Genomic DNA, 14,615 nt, shown 5'->3' on the forward strand with positions numbered 1-14,615 from the left:
AAGTAACTTAGGGCCTATTCACATTAACAATATTAACAGGGTGACATTTCAATTTATATACAATCTCAATAAAATGTAGATTGACATGCTTCACATACCTCAGAAGGTAATGTGCAACATTTGAGAGCTTCACACATTTAGATTTAATTTGGCCCATGTTGATGTCTGAACTAAATTGACTGTGGAGTGAACTATTGCATTAATACACATTAATAACATTCCAACTATGTTTTGCTAGTGGCAAGTGATTTTAATACAATTTCAGTTATAACTGCCAAACAAAGGACTCTAGTCCTGAAACTTAAGTTTAGGGGCTAGGTTTGACTTGATTCCATGCCCTTGATTATAATCCTTTGATGTTGCTGTGATGTAAAATACAAGCAATATGATAGAAGACCACTATTTCCAGCCCCTTCAGATTTGCAAACATCTAAGCACCCAAGAGAGAGGAAATGTACTAAGGTTGTCTCCAAGCAACCCTTCAGGTATGTGTACTGTTATGATCCTGGTTTTCTACAGTATCCTTTATCCAGTGCAAGTAGTTCCCTAGCCGGGTAAAGACACCATACTTCCCACGGGCGGCACACTGCTCCCCCCAGCTCACCACCCCGGTAAGGAACCAGGTTCCTCGGTAGTTGACCACAAAGGGGCCGCCACTGTCTCCACTGCATGCGTCCATGCTGGCCTCCGTATAGCCCGCGCAGAACATGTTGTCGGTGATAACCTGTTCCGTAGAGCGGATACATTCCTGCTGGTCGACCATGGGCAGATAGACTTTGCGTAGGAAGCGCGAGGAACGCCCGAAGTACTGCGTGGCGCCCCAGCCTGTGACCAAGCCCCTCACATCATCCCGCTGGAGGTGCTGCGCCAAGTGATCGTTGGGAAGGCAGATGGGAATTGCCGCTGGGCTCAGTACCACAGACGAGGAAAGGTACATGAGAGCAATGTCACTATCGAAGGTGTATTCATGGAAGTGCGGGTGTACAACAACCCTCTCCACGTGGATCTTTTGTTCACCTGGGTCCGGACGCTCCTTGTCATAGTCCCCTGTTACATACCCAAGCGCGGCCATAAATACACATGCAGCAGGTGAATGTTGGCAAAAAAATATATAGAATTCCAAAGCATGTCATATGTAAAGCACAGCTCTTACCTATAGTTATATGGTCAGGGGTTTGCTCCATGCAGTGTGCAGCACTAATAACCCAACGCTGACTAATAAGAGTTCCCCCGCAGAAGCCATACCCATCCTTTCTGTGGATCAGGACCTGCATGGGGATGCGAAGGTTGGTACTAATAGTAATACTTTTACCAGCATAGCTATCTTAAAGGCATGAGAAACTCAAAAACAGCTGAAGTTTGTGCCTTTGGTGGTACATTTATGATGGTGATTTATCACTCCCCCTAGAAAAATACTGCTGAAACTTGCAGAGGAGGGGTAAGACAGCCATTAGAGTATTCGTCTCTTTCCAAGCATGCAGTTGAAAATTCATAGAGCTCGGTCAGAAATGTCACTTTCTTAGCCAAATATCTTAATTTTATGATGGTGCATAAAGCAGTTCTATAGTTTATGGTAATTTATTTTGCATTTTTGCCCAAAATTTGCCTTTAAGATGACCTCTAATTCCGGGTAAGTGTCTGTGAAACAACTAATGTGAATGTAGAAGCAACTTGGTCTTGGGTAACAGTACAGTAACATATAAATGTGGGACACCATTGTCAGTATGTTATTCAGTATGATGCATTGTTATGTTTGGTGATATTGGCTATTGTGTGCAGCACATATTTTGCCTGGAACAACAACCATTCAAAGTTAGCTTTTAGAGAGCAGTTTGTTTGTCTCTCCATGGATTTAAACTCACAACCATTAGACACAATCCACGTACCATCCCAATCCACAACAGCCTAGCAAACTATGGAGGACTAAATGTGCCATAATATATAATTTAATACTTATGTATATAAATAAATAAATACACATTGCATTTGCATTGTGTATACTTACACATTGTTCAAATGAAATAAACATTTAATTTGGATGCTTTGAAGTTGTTCGTCATCCAAATGCAATGGGGCAGGACCTCACCCATTTGATAGTGCTTTCCACATTCGACTGTGTGTTTTATGCCTGGATCACTGTGATTGGACACTTGGGAAGAAACCTTCAGATGAGGGCTGTCAATCATGTTGCACACAAATGAGATTCAGTGCTCCCTTGTTCGTTATGGATACATAATTGGGTCGCTTTGAGAACGATTTAGCCAGAGAATTTATCTCGTTATCATGTGGCCTGTTTTCAGTTACTTTCATTGTGGCAAGTGCGTAATCAGGTGGAGGACTGGTGAAGTGGGTGTGTCTTGTTTGTGCCAGGCTGCCAGCACCGATCTATAGCTCAATAGTAGACGTAGGCTTTCACAAGGTATGAAAAATTCAGATTTCACCATAGCAATGTTTAGTTGCCGATAGAATAAATTAACGCGTTAAACAGAGGGAGCTGGGCCAGGTCGAAGCAGGCTGGACAAAACAGACACAACTCAAGTAATGGTTTCCACTTCCCTGTTATAATCGGATTTAACTATCCTAACCAAACGTCACTCCAAACACCCATTCAAAAACTGAATAGGCCTGAATGTATCAGGCAGACTACGCATAGACATAAGCAATCTCCATCCATCATCTTCCGCTTATCCGGGGCCGGGTCACGGAGGCAGCAGTCTAAGCAGAGATGCCCAGACTTCCCTCTCCCCAGACACTTCCTCCAGCTCTTCCGGGGGGACACAGATACTTAAACTCCTCCACTTGAGGCAGGCACTCTCCACCAACCTGAAGTGGGCAAGCCACCCTTTTCCGACAGAGGACCATGGCCTCGGATTTGGAGGTACTGATTTTCCCAGGTCAGGAAGGCTGGACAAAACATATACAACTCAAGGCTGTTCTCCAGTTCCCCGTTATAATCGGATTTAATAACAGATTACTACCGACATCCCCCCAAAAATACATATAGCCTAGGCCAAATTGTAGGAGGCCAATAGTAAGGTGTGATGCCAATGGTATGGTTATTGTCTCCTCTATTTCAAGACACACACTTCTTCGGTCCTCCACCTGATAATGCGGTTGCCGCAATGAAAGTATCTGAAAACAGGCCACGTGCAAAGCACGTTAACACTAGAACTGCCAGTCCTTTTTTACTCCCTATAACCGTCGTTAGCACTCGATACAGGCGTCGTTAGCACTCGATTGTCCCTATTAGCATGGACATTTTCCTCCACAGCATCACCATCCAGCCAGAGCATCAGTTCATCTACTAACATCAAACTAAGTCTAAAATAAAAATGAATTACCGAATTTGTTTACTTTGTTTTAAATTGTTAATGAATTTGAAAAATACAACGTGTTTTCATTGAAGGTCCCATTATAAAGAAAAAGAAGAGGTCCGAAATGATTTAAATGCCAATGCATAGCTCTAGTCACATAGATTATTGGCATATAATATTTTTCTATAGGTGACATGAATAAGTTATCGAAAACAGCGAGAGGAGAATTGGTAAAAGACAAGGTACGAAATGAATAGGCTGTGAAGGGCGTGTCTTTGTGGGTTTCTCCCGGGGGTAGTAGTGGGGCTATCGAGTGGAAGGAGCAGGGTGTAGCTTTCAAACTGGCAGTTCTATTGTAATAACTAGCTCAAACGCCAAATTGGTATAGGCATGTGGCGGTTTTAGTGTTAAAGAGTTCTCAAAGGGACACAATTATGTATCCATAACAGACATGGAAACAATGGAACTCGTTCATGTGCTACTTGATTGACAGTGCTCATCTGATAGTTTGCACTCAAGTGTTCAATCACAAACACTGCAGTCCTTTGAGGACAGCTCTATCAAATAGGTTAGGTCCCACCCCATTGCATTTGGACGATGTACTACTTCACACCATCCAAATGAAATTTCCATTTTATTTGAAAGCTCTCAAAGGCGCTGCCCATGCTGAATACGCATTTTCACCACTACATCACTTCTATAATTTCTATGGTTGTACCTGCCATGGGCTTCCTCCCTGCTTTTCCAGTTGCCCTCCTACTATCCGAGAGTCTTCATTAACATCTGTCAGGTCTTCAGTGCTGTTGACTCCTGGCTGGGTTGAATTGCCCTCTCCCTCCATTGGGGTTGTAGTGTTCCAATCAGAGGAGGGGACATCTGAGGCCAGAGTAATGTTCTCATACTCCTCTGGCAGAGAGCGCCGTAGTGAGGCCTCTTTCAGCTTCAAGCCACAAGGGAATGATGCTGGTAATGACAAACAATGTACATTTTAACCATCACATTTATTTTTAATTTAAGAAGAGAACGTGCTCTCAGCTGGTGAAATATATTTTGTTTGTGCACCAGACACTGAAGACCACTTATACCAGCCAGGGCCACATGATTTTTGAATGAATACAATAATCCAGTCTAGGGTGCATACATTGCAAACCGTGCAGTAAAAATTCTATATTTTACAATTAATATAAAAAACATTACATTTTTCCCAAGTGCATTTTTTCCCTCAATAAATATTCCCCATGCAATTATTAAGTTATGACTATGACTGAAATTGTTTCAATTTGGCGAAAAACAAGTGAGCACCAGAGTGTGGGAAAACATGTTTTTGTTTTTGGTGCTCAGTCTACCTGCTTCAGAGCATGTCTTGCCATCCTCATCTAACTTGTAGCCCTCTGCACAGCTACACTGGACCCCTTTGGTTCGCTCCTGGTCGGTGCAGTAATGCAGACAGCCTCCATTTTTAAATTGGCACTCAAACACCTCTGGAGACACAGAAAATGGTCAAAGATTAAACAAAATTGCTAATACACTGAACAAAATTATAAACGCAACACTTTTGTTTTTGCCCTCATACATCATGAGCTGAACTCAAAGATCTAAGACTTTCTCTATGTACACAAAAGGCCTATTTCTCTCAAATATTGTTCACAAACCCTTCTAAATCTATGTTAGTGAGCGCTTCTTTGCCAAGATAATCCATCCACCTCACAGGTGTGGCATATCAAGATGCTGATTAGACAGCATGATTATTGCAGGTGTGCCTTAGGCTGGCCACAATAAAAGGCCACTCTAAAATGTGCAGTTCCATCACACAGCACAATGCCACAGATGCTGATGTCAATGTTATGGATCGAGCGGCCCATGGTGGTGGTGGGGTAATGGTATGGGCAGGTGTGTGTTATGGACAAAGAACACATGTTGCAGCATGATAATGCACGGCCCCATGTTGCAAGGATCTGTACACAATTCCTGGAAAACATTCCAGAAAAAATCCCAGTTCTTGCATGGCCAGCATACTCACCGCACATGTCACCCATTGGGCATGTGTGGGATGTTCTGGATCGACATATACGACTGCGTGTTCCAGGTCCTTCCGATATCCAGCAACTTTGCACAGCCTTTGAAGAGGGCCGGACCAACATTCCACAGGCCAAAATCAACAAACTGATCAACTCTTTTCGAAGGAGATGTGTTGCACTGTGTGAGGCAAATTGTGGTCTCACCAGATACTGACTGGTTTTGGACCCCCCCAATACAGTGAAACTGCACATTTTAGAGTGACCTTTTATTGTGGCCAGCCTGAGGCACACCTGTGCAATAATCATGCAGTCTAATCAGCATCTTGATATGCCACACCTGTGAGGTGGATGGATTATCTCGGCAAAGGAGAAGTGCTCACTAATACAGATTTAGACAGATTTGTAAACAATATTTGAGAGAAATAGACATTTTATGTACGTAGAGATAGTCTTAGATCTTTGAGTTCAGCTTGTGATAAATGAGGGCAAAAACAAAAGTGTTGCATTTAAAATTTTCTTCATTGTATATGTTATACAACTCCCCCACAGTTGCCTCTCATGAACTAATGCCTTTTATTATTCTAGTGAAGGTAGTTTTATATTAGATATTTCCTTTGATGATGTACTTACCTTTTATTTTTCCATACTGTGAATGTTTACAACTTTTCCCCCCCAAATGTCAACCTTTATTCAACATGTTTATTTTTACATTTTCCAAAAATTATTAATGGGTGTGGATTTTACTCCATTCTCTGTCGATTCAGTGTATTTTAAAGGAGGATGTTCAACCCCAACCATTGTATTTTGCTATAATGAAGTTAGATATCTTGAAAGGGGTCCCTTGAGGCATTTACATGAGCAGATCTGTCAAAGCAGATTTTTTATTTTAACCTTGTTGGCACTGGGATTACAAACAGCTCTTGACCAATAGCCTATCTGACACCCCTGAAGGAATGTAACAGTATCAATTAAAACATTTAAGAAATGTTCTCCTATAAGCACATTCATTTTGGTGCATCTTTGTTTTACTGTATAGGAGTAAATTGCTTTCACTTTGAGAACGACCATGGTTTATGCATGTCATAACATTAGGGACAAATGTGTTCTTTAGTCTTTAGTTATGCGCAATTGTTAATAGTGCCTGTAAGGTAACATACTGTATAGTCCAAGTTGTGACTCCGGGCCATGATAATGCAGCTCAAGGGGTTTGGGAAATATTTTATACACAGGAAAATGTAATGTATGATGACTAAGTTAATGTATACCTATTGCACATGTTTTGCCCTCGTAACGGGGAGGACACAGGCAGAGGTATTCATCCCGATTAGTGGTGCAGATTCCTCCATTCTTACATGGGTTGTAGTGGCATGGATTCAAATCTAGGATAATTCATACATAGAGACATATCACATGCCCTTCATTTACATGTGGATTTTTTCATGAAGTATTCAAAACATGGAAATAAGTAATCCCGTACTCACTCTTATACCTATACCAGAACTCCATCTGTAAGAAAAGACCAAAGTTAATAGTTTTATGGACAGTGGGGAACAATAGCTGAGATTCCAAATATAAATCGTTTCTGTTTTCTCCATCTCCATCTTCTTCCGCTTATCCGGGGCCGGGTCGCGGGGGCAGCAGTCTAAGCAGGGATGCCCAGACTTCCCTCTCCCCAGACACTTCCTCTAGCTCTTCCGGGGGGACACCGAGGCGTTCCCAGGCCAGCCGGGAGACATAGTCCCTCCAGCGTGTCCTAGGTCTTCCCCGGGGTCTCCTCCCGGTGGGACGGGACCGGAACACCTTCCCAGGAAGGCGTTCCGGAGGCATCCGAAAAAGATGCCCAAGCCACCTCAGCTGACCCCTCTCGATGTGGAGGAGCAGCGGCTCTACTCTGAGCTCCTCCCGGGTGACCGAGCTTCTCACCCTATCTCTAAGGGATCGCCCAGCCACCCTGCGGAGAAAGCTCATTTCGGCCGCCTGTATCCGAGATCTTGTCCTTTCGGTCATGACCCAAAGCTTATGACCATAGATGAGAGTAGGAACGTAGATTGACCGGTAAATCGAGAGCTTCGCCTTGCGGCTCAGCTCTTTCTTCACCACGACAGGCCGATACATCGACTGCATTACTGCAGAAGCTGCACCGATCCGTCTGTCAATCTCCCGTTCCATCCTTCCCTCACTCGTGAACAAGACCCCTAGATACTTAAAACTCCTCCACTTGAGGCAGGCACTCTCCACCAACCTGAAGTGGGCAAGCCACCCTTTTCCGACTGAGGACCATGGCCTCGGATTTGGAGGTACTGATTTTCATCCCCACCGCTTCACACTCGGCTGCAAACCGTCCCAGCGCATGCTGAAGGTCCTGGTTTGAAGGGGCCAACACGACAACATCATCCGCAAAGAGCAGAGACAAAATCGTGTGGTCCCCAAACCTGACACCCTCCGGCCCCTGGCTGCGCCTAGAAATTCTGTCCATAGAAATTACGAACAGAACCGGTGACAAAGGGCAGCCCTGCCGGAGTCCAACATGCACTGGGAACAAGTCTGACTTACTGCCGGCAATGCGAACCAAGCTCCTGCTTCGGTTGTACAGGGACCTGACAGCCCTTAGCAAAGGACCCAGGACCCCATATTCCCCAAGCACCCTCAAGATGCCGCGAGGGACACAGTCGAATGCCTTCTCCAAATCCACAAAACACATGTGGATTGGTTGGGCAAACTCCCATGAACCCTCCAACACCCCGTAGAGGGTATAGAGCAGGTCCAGTGTTCCACGGCCCGGACGAAAACCACACTGTTCCTCCTGAACCCGAGGTTCTACCATCGGCCGTATTCTCCTCTCCAGAACCCTGGCATAGACTTTCCCGGGGAGGCTGAGAAGTGTGATCCTCCTATAGTTGGAACACACCCTCCGGTCCCGCTTCTTAAAAAGAGGGACCACCACCCCGGTCTGCCATCCCAGAGGCACTGTCCCCGACCGCCACGCGATGTTGCACAGGCGTGTCAACCAAGACAGCCCCACAACATCCAGAGACTTGAGGTACTCAGGGCGGATCTCATCCACCCCCGGTGCCTTGCCACCGAGGAGTTTCTTGACCACCTCAGTGACTTCAGCCCGGGTGATGGATGAGTCCACCTCTGAGCCCTCATCCTCTGCTTCCTCAATGGAAGACATGTCAGCGGGATTGAGGAGATCCTCGAAGTACTCCTTCCACCGCCCGACGACATCCTCAGTTTGAGGTCAACAGCTGCCCACCTCTACTGTAAACAGAATTGGTAGGGCACTGTTTCCCTCTCCTGAGGCGCCGGATGGTTTGCCAGAATCTCTTCGAGGCCAGCCGATAGTCCTTCTCCATGGCCTCACCGAACTCCTCCCAGGCCCGAGTTTTTGCCTCCACAACCACCCGGGCTGCAGCCCGCTTGGCCTGTCGGTACCCGTCAGCTGCCTCAGGAGTCCCACAAGCCAACCAGGCCTGATAGGACTCCTTCTTCAGCTTGACGGCATCCCTTACTTCCGGTGTCCACCACCGGGTTCGGGGATTGCCGCCTCGACAGGCACCGGAGACCTTACGGCCACAGCTCCGAGCAGCCGCTTCGACAATGGCGGTGGAGAACATGGTCCACTCGGACTCAATATCTCCAACCTCCCTCAGGATCCAGTCGAAGCTCTGCCGGAGGTGGGAGTTAAAGATCTCTCTGACAGGAGACTCGGCCAGACGTTCCCAGCAGACCCTTACAGTACGCTTGGGCCTGCCGAGTCTGTCCAGCTTCCTCCCCCGCCATCGGATCCAACTCACCACCAGGTGGTGATCAGTTGACAGCTCCGCCCCTCTCTTCACCCGAGTGTCCAAGACATACGGCCGCAGGTCAGATGAGACGACAACAAAGTCGATCATCGACCTGCGGCCTAGGGTGTCCTGGTGCCACGTGCACTGATGGACACCCTTATGCTTGAACATGGTGTTCGTTATGGACAAACTGTGACTAGCACAGAAGTCCAATAACTGAACACCACTCGGGTTCAGATCAGGGGGGCCGTTCCTCCCAATCACGCCCCTCCAGGTGTCACTGTCGTTGCCCACGTGGGCGTTGAAGTCCCCCAGTAGAACAATAGAGTCCCCAGTCGGAGCACTTTCCAGCACCCCTCCCAGAGACTCCAAGAAGGTCGGGTACTCTGCACTGCCGTTCGGCCCGTAGGCACAAACAACAGTGAGAGACCTATCCCCGACCCGTAGGCGCAGGGAAACGACCCTCTCGTTCACCGGGGTAAACTCCAACACATGGCGGCTGAGCTGGGGAGCTATAAGCAAACCCACACCAGCCCGCCGCCTCTCACCATGGGCAACTCCAGAGTGGTGAAGAGTCCATCCTCTCTCAAGGAGTGTGGTTCCAGAGCCCAAGCCGTGCGTAGAGGTGATCCCGACTACCTCTAATCGGAACCTCTCAACCTCACGCACTAACTCAGGCTCCATCCCTGCCAGCGAGGTGACATTCCACGTCCCTAGAGCCAGTTTCCGTGTCCAGAGATCGGGTTGTCTAGGCCCCTGCCTTCGACTGCCGCCCGATCCTCTTCGCACCGGCCCCTTATGGTCCCTCCTGTGGGTGGTGAGCCCACGGGAAGGCGGCCCCACGTCGCCCGTTCGGGCTGAGCCCGGCCGGGCCCCATGGGGGAACCGCTCTTAGTCTGACCCGTCGCCTAAGACCTGTTTGCCTTGGGAGACCCTACCAGGGGCGTTTCTGTTTTGTAAATGTCATTAAATCTTCTTTTTCACTTGTTTTGTGTTCATCAGTGGCAAAACTCTGAATTAAATCCATTTTGACTTCATTGTTGTATCAAAATGTGGGAGTCTAAAGGCGGTCAAAATATTTGTGAGCCCCACCTAGTATTAAAATGTATCTGTTATGGGCGACTGCGTTCGCAGCGTGACCATATGAGGGCACAATCACAAAGTGAACAAGAAATTGCACACTTTTGTGCAATGTAAACAAGATGTTTTTCCCATGATGGAGTTGTTCTAGTACCGTCTTCTCCTTAGTCTGGAAGATCTCGGCAGCTTCCTCTTGGGAGCAGGTCTCCTCATAGCACTCACGCTCCAGGTTCCCAGGCATAATCTCCTCCAGGAAGGAGTTGGCCCTGGGCCGCCTGACCCCTCGGAGCAACTGAACCGCATCCCTTGGCTCCAAAAACACTGCATACAATGGAGTAGTTTAAATTTCCCTGAGACCTTTTAGTTGTGTAGCTTAACCCTGTCACTAAATTTACTTAAATAGAAATCTATTTTTTGTCACAGATGTAAAAAACAACCACATGTATATGTGAATGAATTTTCTCAAAGTATCTAGTTAACCGAAGGTATGTTGTCAACTAGATTGCGAGAAGAGCAAGAAATGGGCACTCATCATTTTGGACTATGAAGGGAGGTGTTACCTTTTGATTCTAATAGGGAATAGACAGAAATCAGAAGTAGGGTGATGAGCCAAGTCTTGGACTGCAACATCCTTCTATGGGCCAACCCAGGTAGAAGTTGGAGTTAAATAGTATCAGCTGGACTTTTCTAAGTGGACAGATGTTAAGAACTTGGTAATTACGCTAGGGAGAGCCTGATCCATATTACATAATACAAGTTCTATGAGAAAACAGTATTCTGTCAAATCCTTAGGCAGTACTTCTGAGGATTCTAATTGCTGATCAGTGATCATGTACTACCTACTTTAAAAAATATCTACATTGTGCATGATGGAAAGAAGATTGGTTTCAATAATCAAGATTAAGAGAAATCATACCTTTTTTGTGTGTCGCTAAAATGGTGAATTTGCTCTGAAGCTCGGCTATTGATCTTTAACTAGATTCTAAATATTGACACAGGGAATGAGGCAATACCCACTGCAACGTTCAAGTCACTTAATTTTGCAATATAACATTCACATTTTACTCATTTAACTGACACATTTAGTGACTTCATCATTGGTATGTATCTGATTTCATTGTACTCTTAGACAGAATGTCTTACACCCCATTTGCACAGATTACAATTCCTGTTATTTTCACTAATCAGACAATATGATGTGATTGGTCAAAAGGTAAATTACTAGTGAAAAATATCCAAATTTGAGGGCCTCTTTGAATGCAGCCTTTATTGAGAAATAAGCTGTTCAAAATCAAGCTGTGATGTTTAGCACAATGTTCGACCTTTAAATGGATACCACAGAATTTATGATAGCTGTTAGCAGCAGATACTATAGCAGAGGTAAGCAAATGAACAGGTAGAGTATCCCAATAGTAACCAAAAAGATGCACTAATTTATTCCAATAATCGCTATTGGCTGACATTTGAAATATCCAATTATTTCTCAGTGGTTGTACTTTGGTCTGTTTTTTTTTGCTTGAGTCATGTGCCCCATTTTTGATTACCTACTAAAGAATATCGGTTCAGACATCCTCCCAAATATCACTGTTGCATGCAAACCCTTATACCACAACTTCTACCAACAGGCAAAAATACTATAAGTGAACCTGAGGGTACAGAAAACATTTGATTACAGACATCATAGAAGCAATTAAATCAATCACTAATTTGGATGTGGTTGGTTTAAAAATAAAATACTCCATCAGATGGACAATAAAAAAATCCTAATCCTCCTCCATTACTGTATCAATGAAACTAATAAGTGATTAAGTATAGCATGGTAATGAAAGTAAATTTAAAAACATTAGACAAATGTTTTAATAACTGAGCAAGAGGAGCAGAGGAAATGGGAGAGGGGGCCGCTGGCGTTTGGGCTGCAGTGACAGATGGATGAGGCTGGGTTTATGGTTAACTGGCTTCTTTCATAGGTAATCATTTTAAACTGTTGATTGACAATCAATTAAACATTTTAGGGGGTTTAATGAATTACAACATCATCATGGGCACTGCTATTTTTTTTATATTTTTTGTCTTTATCAAAGCCATACTAGCAACATTTTGAACATACCTTCTTTCTTCCTTGTTGAATGGAACTGCCATTTCCACTTGCATTTGCATTGCTTCCCCTTTCAATAGCTGAAGGGTACATGCTGCCTTATAAGCTACAGTGAAGCACCAAGCATTTGGCAATTTTGTGTGTTCAGTTTCTTAATAATGATCAAGTGCATTCATATACCTTCCTCTTCTCACTATCCTGCACCTTTCCTTATCTGTCAACTGGAAGGGCCACATATACCTGGAACAGACATTATATTCTGTATCACTACACTGTCAGAGCTTTCTTGGGGAGAAAGAAATCATCACTAATTTGTGATCAGTAACACTGTTGCTGTCATCATCATAATAATCATTTGCATCATTATGATCAACATGCGTGATGTTAGAAGAACAACCTGATGGAATTAAATCAATGTCTTCTTATCCTCTGGTTGCCGTTCGTGATGGTTCAGTTCAGGGATAGCACTTTGACTGTCAAACTTGCCATATTCAGTAGGTAATAGCCGTAACCGATAAACTATTCATGTTTATGACACAAATAGTAGCCGCAGCCACAAAGCTACAACTATTATGGGCACACGACATTTTTCTCCCTTTTTCTGCCCTGCTCACACAATTGTTTCATATTTTTAAAACATTTCTGTTCTCTTGTGGGGTGTAGCAGGCTCCGGCTGACTGAGTAAGCTACCTTACATCATTAGGGCTGCTTCCGTGAGAAACCAAATGGGACAGACCATTTGAGTAAGAGAGGGGGGTTCGGACTGAAACAAATAATGTATTAGAAGCCATGATTCAATTTAATAATTTTGAGCCACACAATCACATTTTAAGCCTTAAGTATTACAAAAAAACATATCTTATATTGTATTTCAGTTTTAATTTTCACAGGGCCATAAGCCTTCTTGGGCCATAGGCAGCTGCCTACCTTGCCTAATGGTACCAACCACCTCTGATACCGCCTGACACTGTAGTGAAACTCCACAGCAACATTAGCCTATGGGGCTACAGCGCAACAAAACTAATACAAAACCAACTAGTATGATATTGCTTGGTTCCTTTTGTTTTTTATTCTGTTAAATGTTTTGATAAAATAAATAGATATTTGACTTTATCATATACAGTACCAGTTAAAAGTTTGGATTCATAAAATGGTATTTTATTTATTACCGTTTATACCCTTTCCAACATTATAGAGTAAAATAGAGTAATAGTGCAGACATATGAATTAACTCATGGGATCATGTAGTATACATTTGATATTGTGGATCCTTCAAAGTAGCCACCCTTGATCTTGATGACAGCTGTGCACACTCTTGGCATGCTCTCAACATGGTAGTCCACTGGGATGCTTTTCCAACTGTCTTGAAGGAGTTCCCACATATGCTGAGCACTTGTTTCCTGCTTTTCCTTCCATCTGCGGTCTTACTCCTTCCAGACCATCTCAATTGGGTTGAGTGATTGTGGTGGCCAGTTCATTTGATGCAACTCCATCACTCTTCTTCTTGGTCAAATATCCCTTACAACAGCCTGGGGTTGTGTTTTGGGTCATTGTTCTGTTGAAACACAAATGATATAACAGCCACATATCACATGGGAAGGCGTCTCCCTGCAGAATGCTGTGGTAGCCATACTGCTTGTGTGCCTTAAATTTTAAATACGTTACCGACAGTGTCACCAGCAATGTGCCCCCACACCATCAAACCTCCTCTTCCATGCTTTATGGTGGGAACCACCCATGAAGAGATCATCCGTTCACCCACTCTGCGTCTCACAAAGCCACTGCGGTTAGGACCAAAAATCTCAAATTTAGACTCATCAGATCAAGGGACAGATTTCCACCGGTTTCTTGCAATTCAACTATAAAGGTTAGCTCTAATGATCCACTCCAGCAGCGATAACTCTGGGTATTCCTTTCCTGTGGCTGTCCTTATGAAAGCCAGTTCCATTATAACGTTTGATGTTGTTTGCAATTGTACTTATTTTTCTGACCATGTTTTAAACTATGACTGTAATTTCTCTCTTATTTGAACTGTTTTTGCCATAATATGGACTACCTCTTTATACCAACCCTACCTTGTCGCAACAACTAATTGTCTCTAATGCATTAAGGAAATCAATTCTACAGATAACATTTTAACAACGTACACCTGCACTGAGCTTCTCTGTAAAGGGAGTAGTAGACCAAGTCGTACAAGATCTTCAGTTTTTGGCAATTTTCTCACATGGAATTTCTCAGAACAAGAATAGACTGAAGGGTTTCAGAAGAAAGTTTTGTTTGTTTCTGAGCCTGTAATCGAACCCACAATTGCTCATGCTCT

At 44.3% G+C, this 14,615-nt stretch overlaps 1 protein-coding gene across 5 annotated transcripts; it reads right to left on the reverse strand.

The window, feature by feature from the left end:
* Positions 1-31: 31 nt before the first annotated feature.
* On the reverse strand, positions 32-12,959 carry LOC105029823 (coagulation factor IX). 5 transcript variants are annotated; one of them, XM_020046995.3, is made up of 11 exons: positions 12,693-12,959; positions 12,476-12,535; positions 12,308-12,375; positions 10,761-10,834; positions 10,355-10,521; positions 6,814-6,838; positions 6,598-6,711; positions 4,661-4,795; positions 4,033-4,277; positions 1,154-1,268; positions 32-1,047 (listed from the first exon to the last, which is right to left on the reverse strand). In XM_020046995.3, the coding sequence occupies exons 3-11, from the start codon at positions 12,355-12,357 to the stop codon at positions 482-484; spliced, it is 1,491 nt and encodes a 496-aa protein (XP_019902554.1). In that variant the 5' UTR covers positions 12,358-12,375; positions 12,476-12,535; positions 12,693-12,959; the 3' UTR covers positions 32-481. The 5 variants fall into 5 exon arrangements, with proteins under 5 accessions (XP_019902554.1, XP_019902551.1, XP_019902559.1 ...); XM_020046992.3 differs by having other exon boundaries at positions 12,308-12,535; XM_020047000.3 differs by having other exon boundaries at positions 10,761-10,887; positions 12,308-12,535; positions 12,693-12,958.
* Between the last annotated feature and the right edge of the window lie 1,656 nt (positions 12,960-14,615).

This window comes from Esox lucius, chromosome 1 (genome assembly GCF_011004845.1).
Source record: "Esox lucius isolate fEsoLuc1 chromosome 1, fEsoLuc1.pri, whole genome shotgun sequence".
NCBI lineage: Eukaryota > Metazoa > Chordata > Actinopteri > Esociformes > Esocidae > Esox > Esox lucius.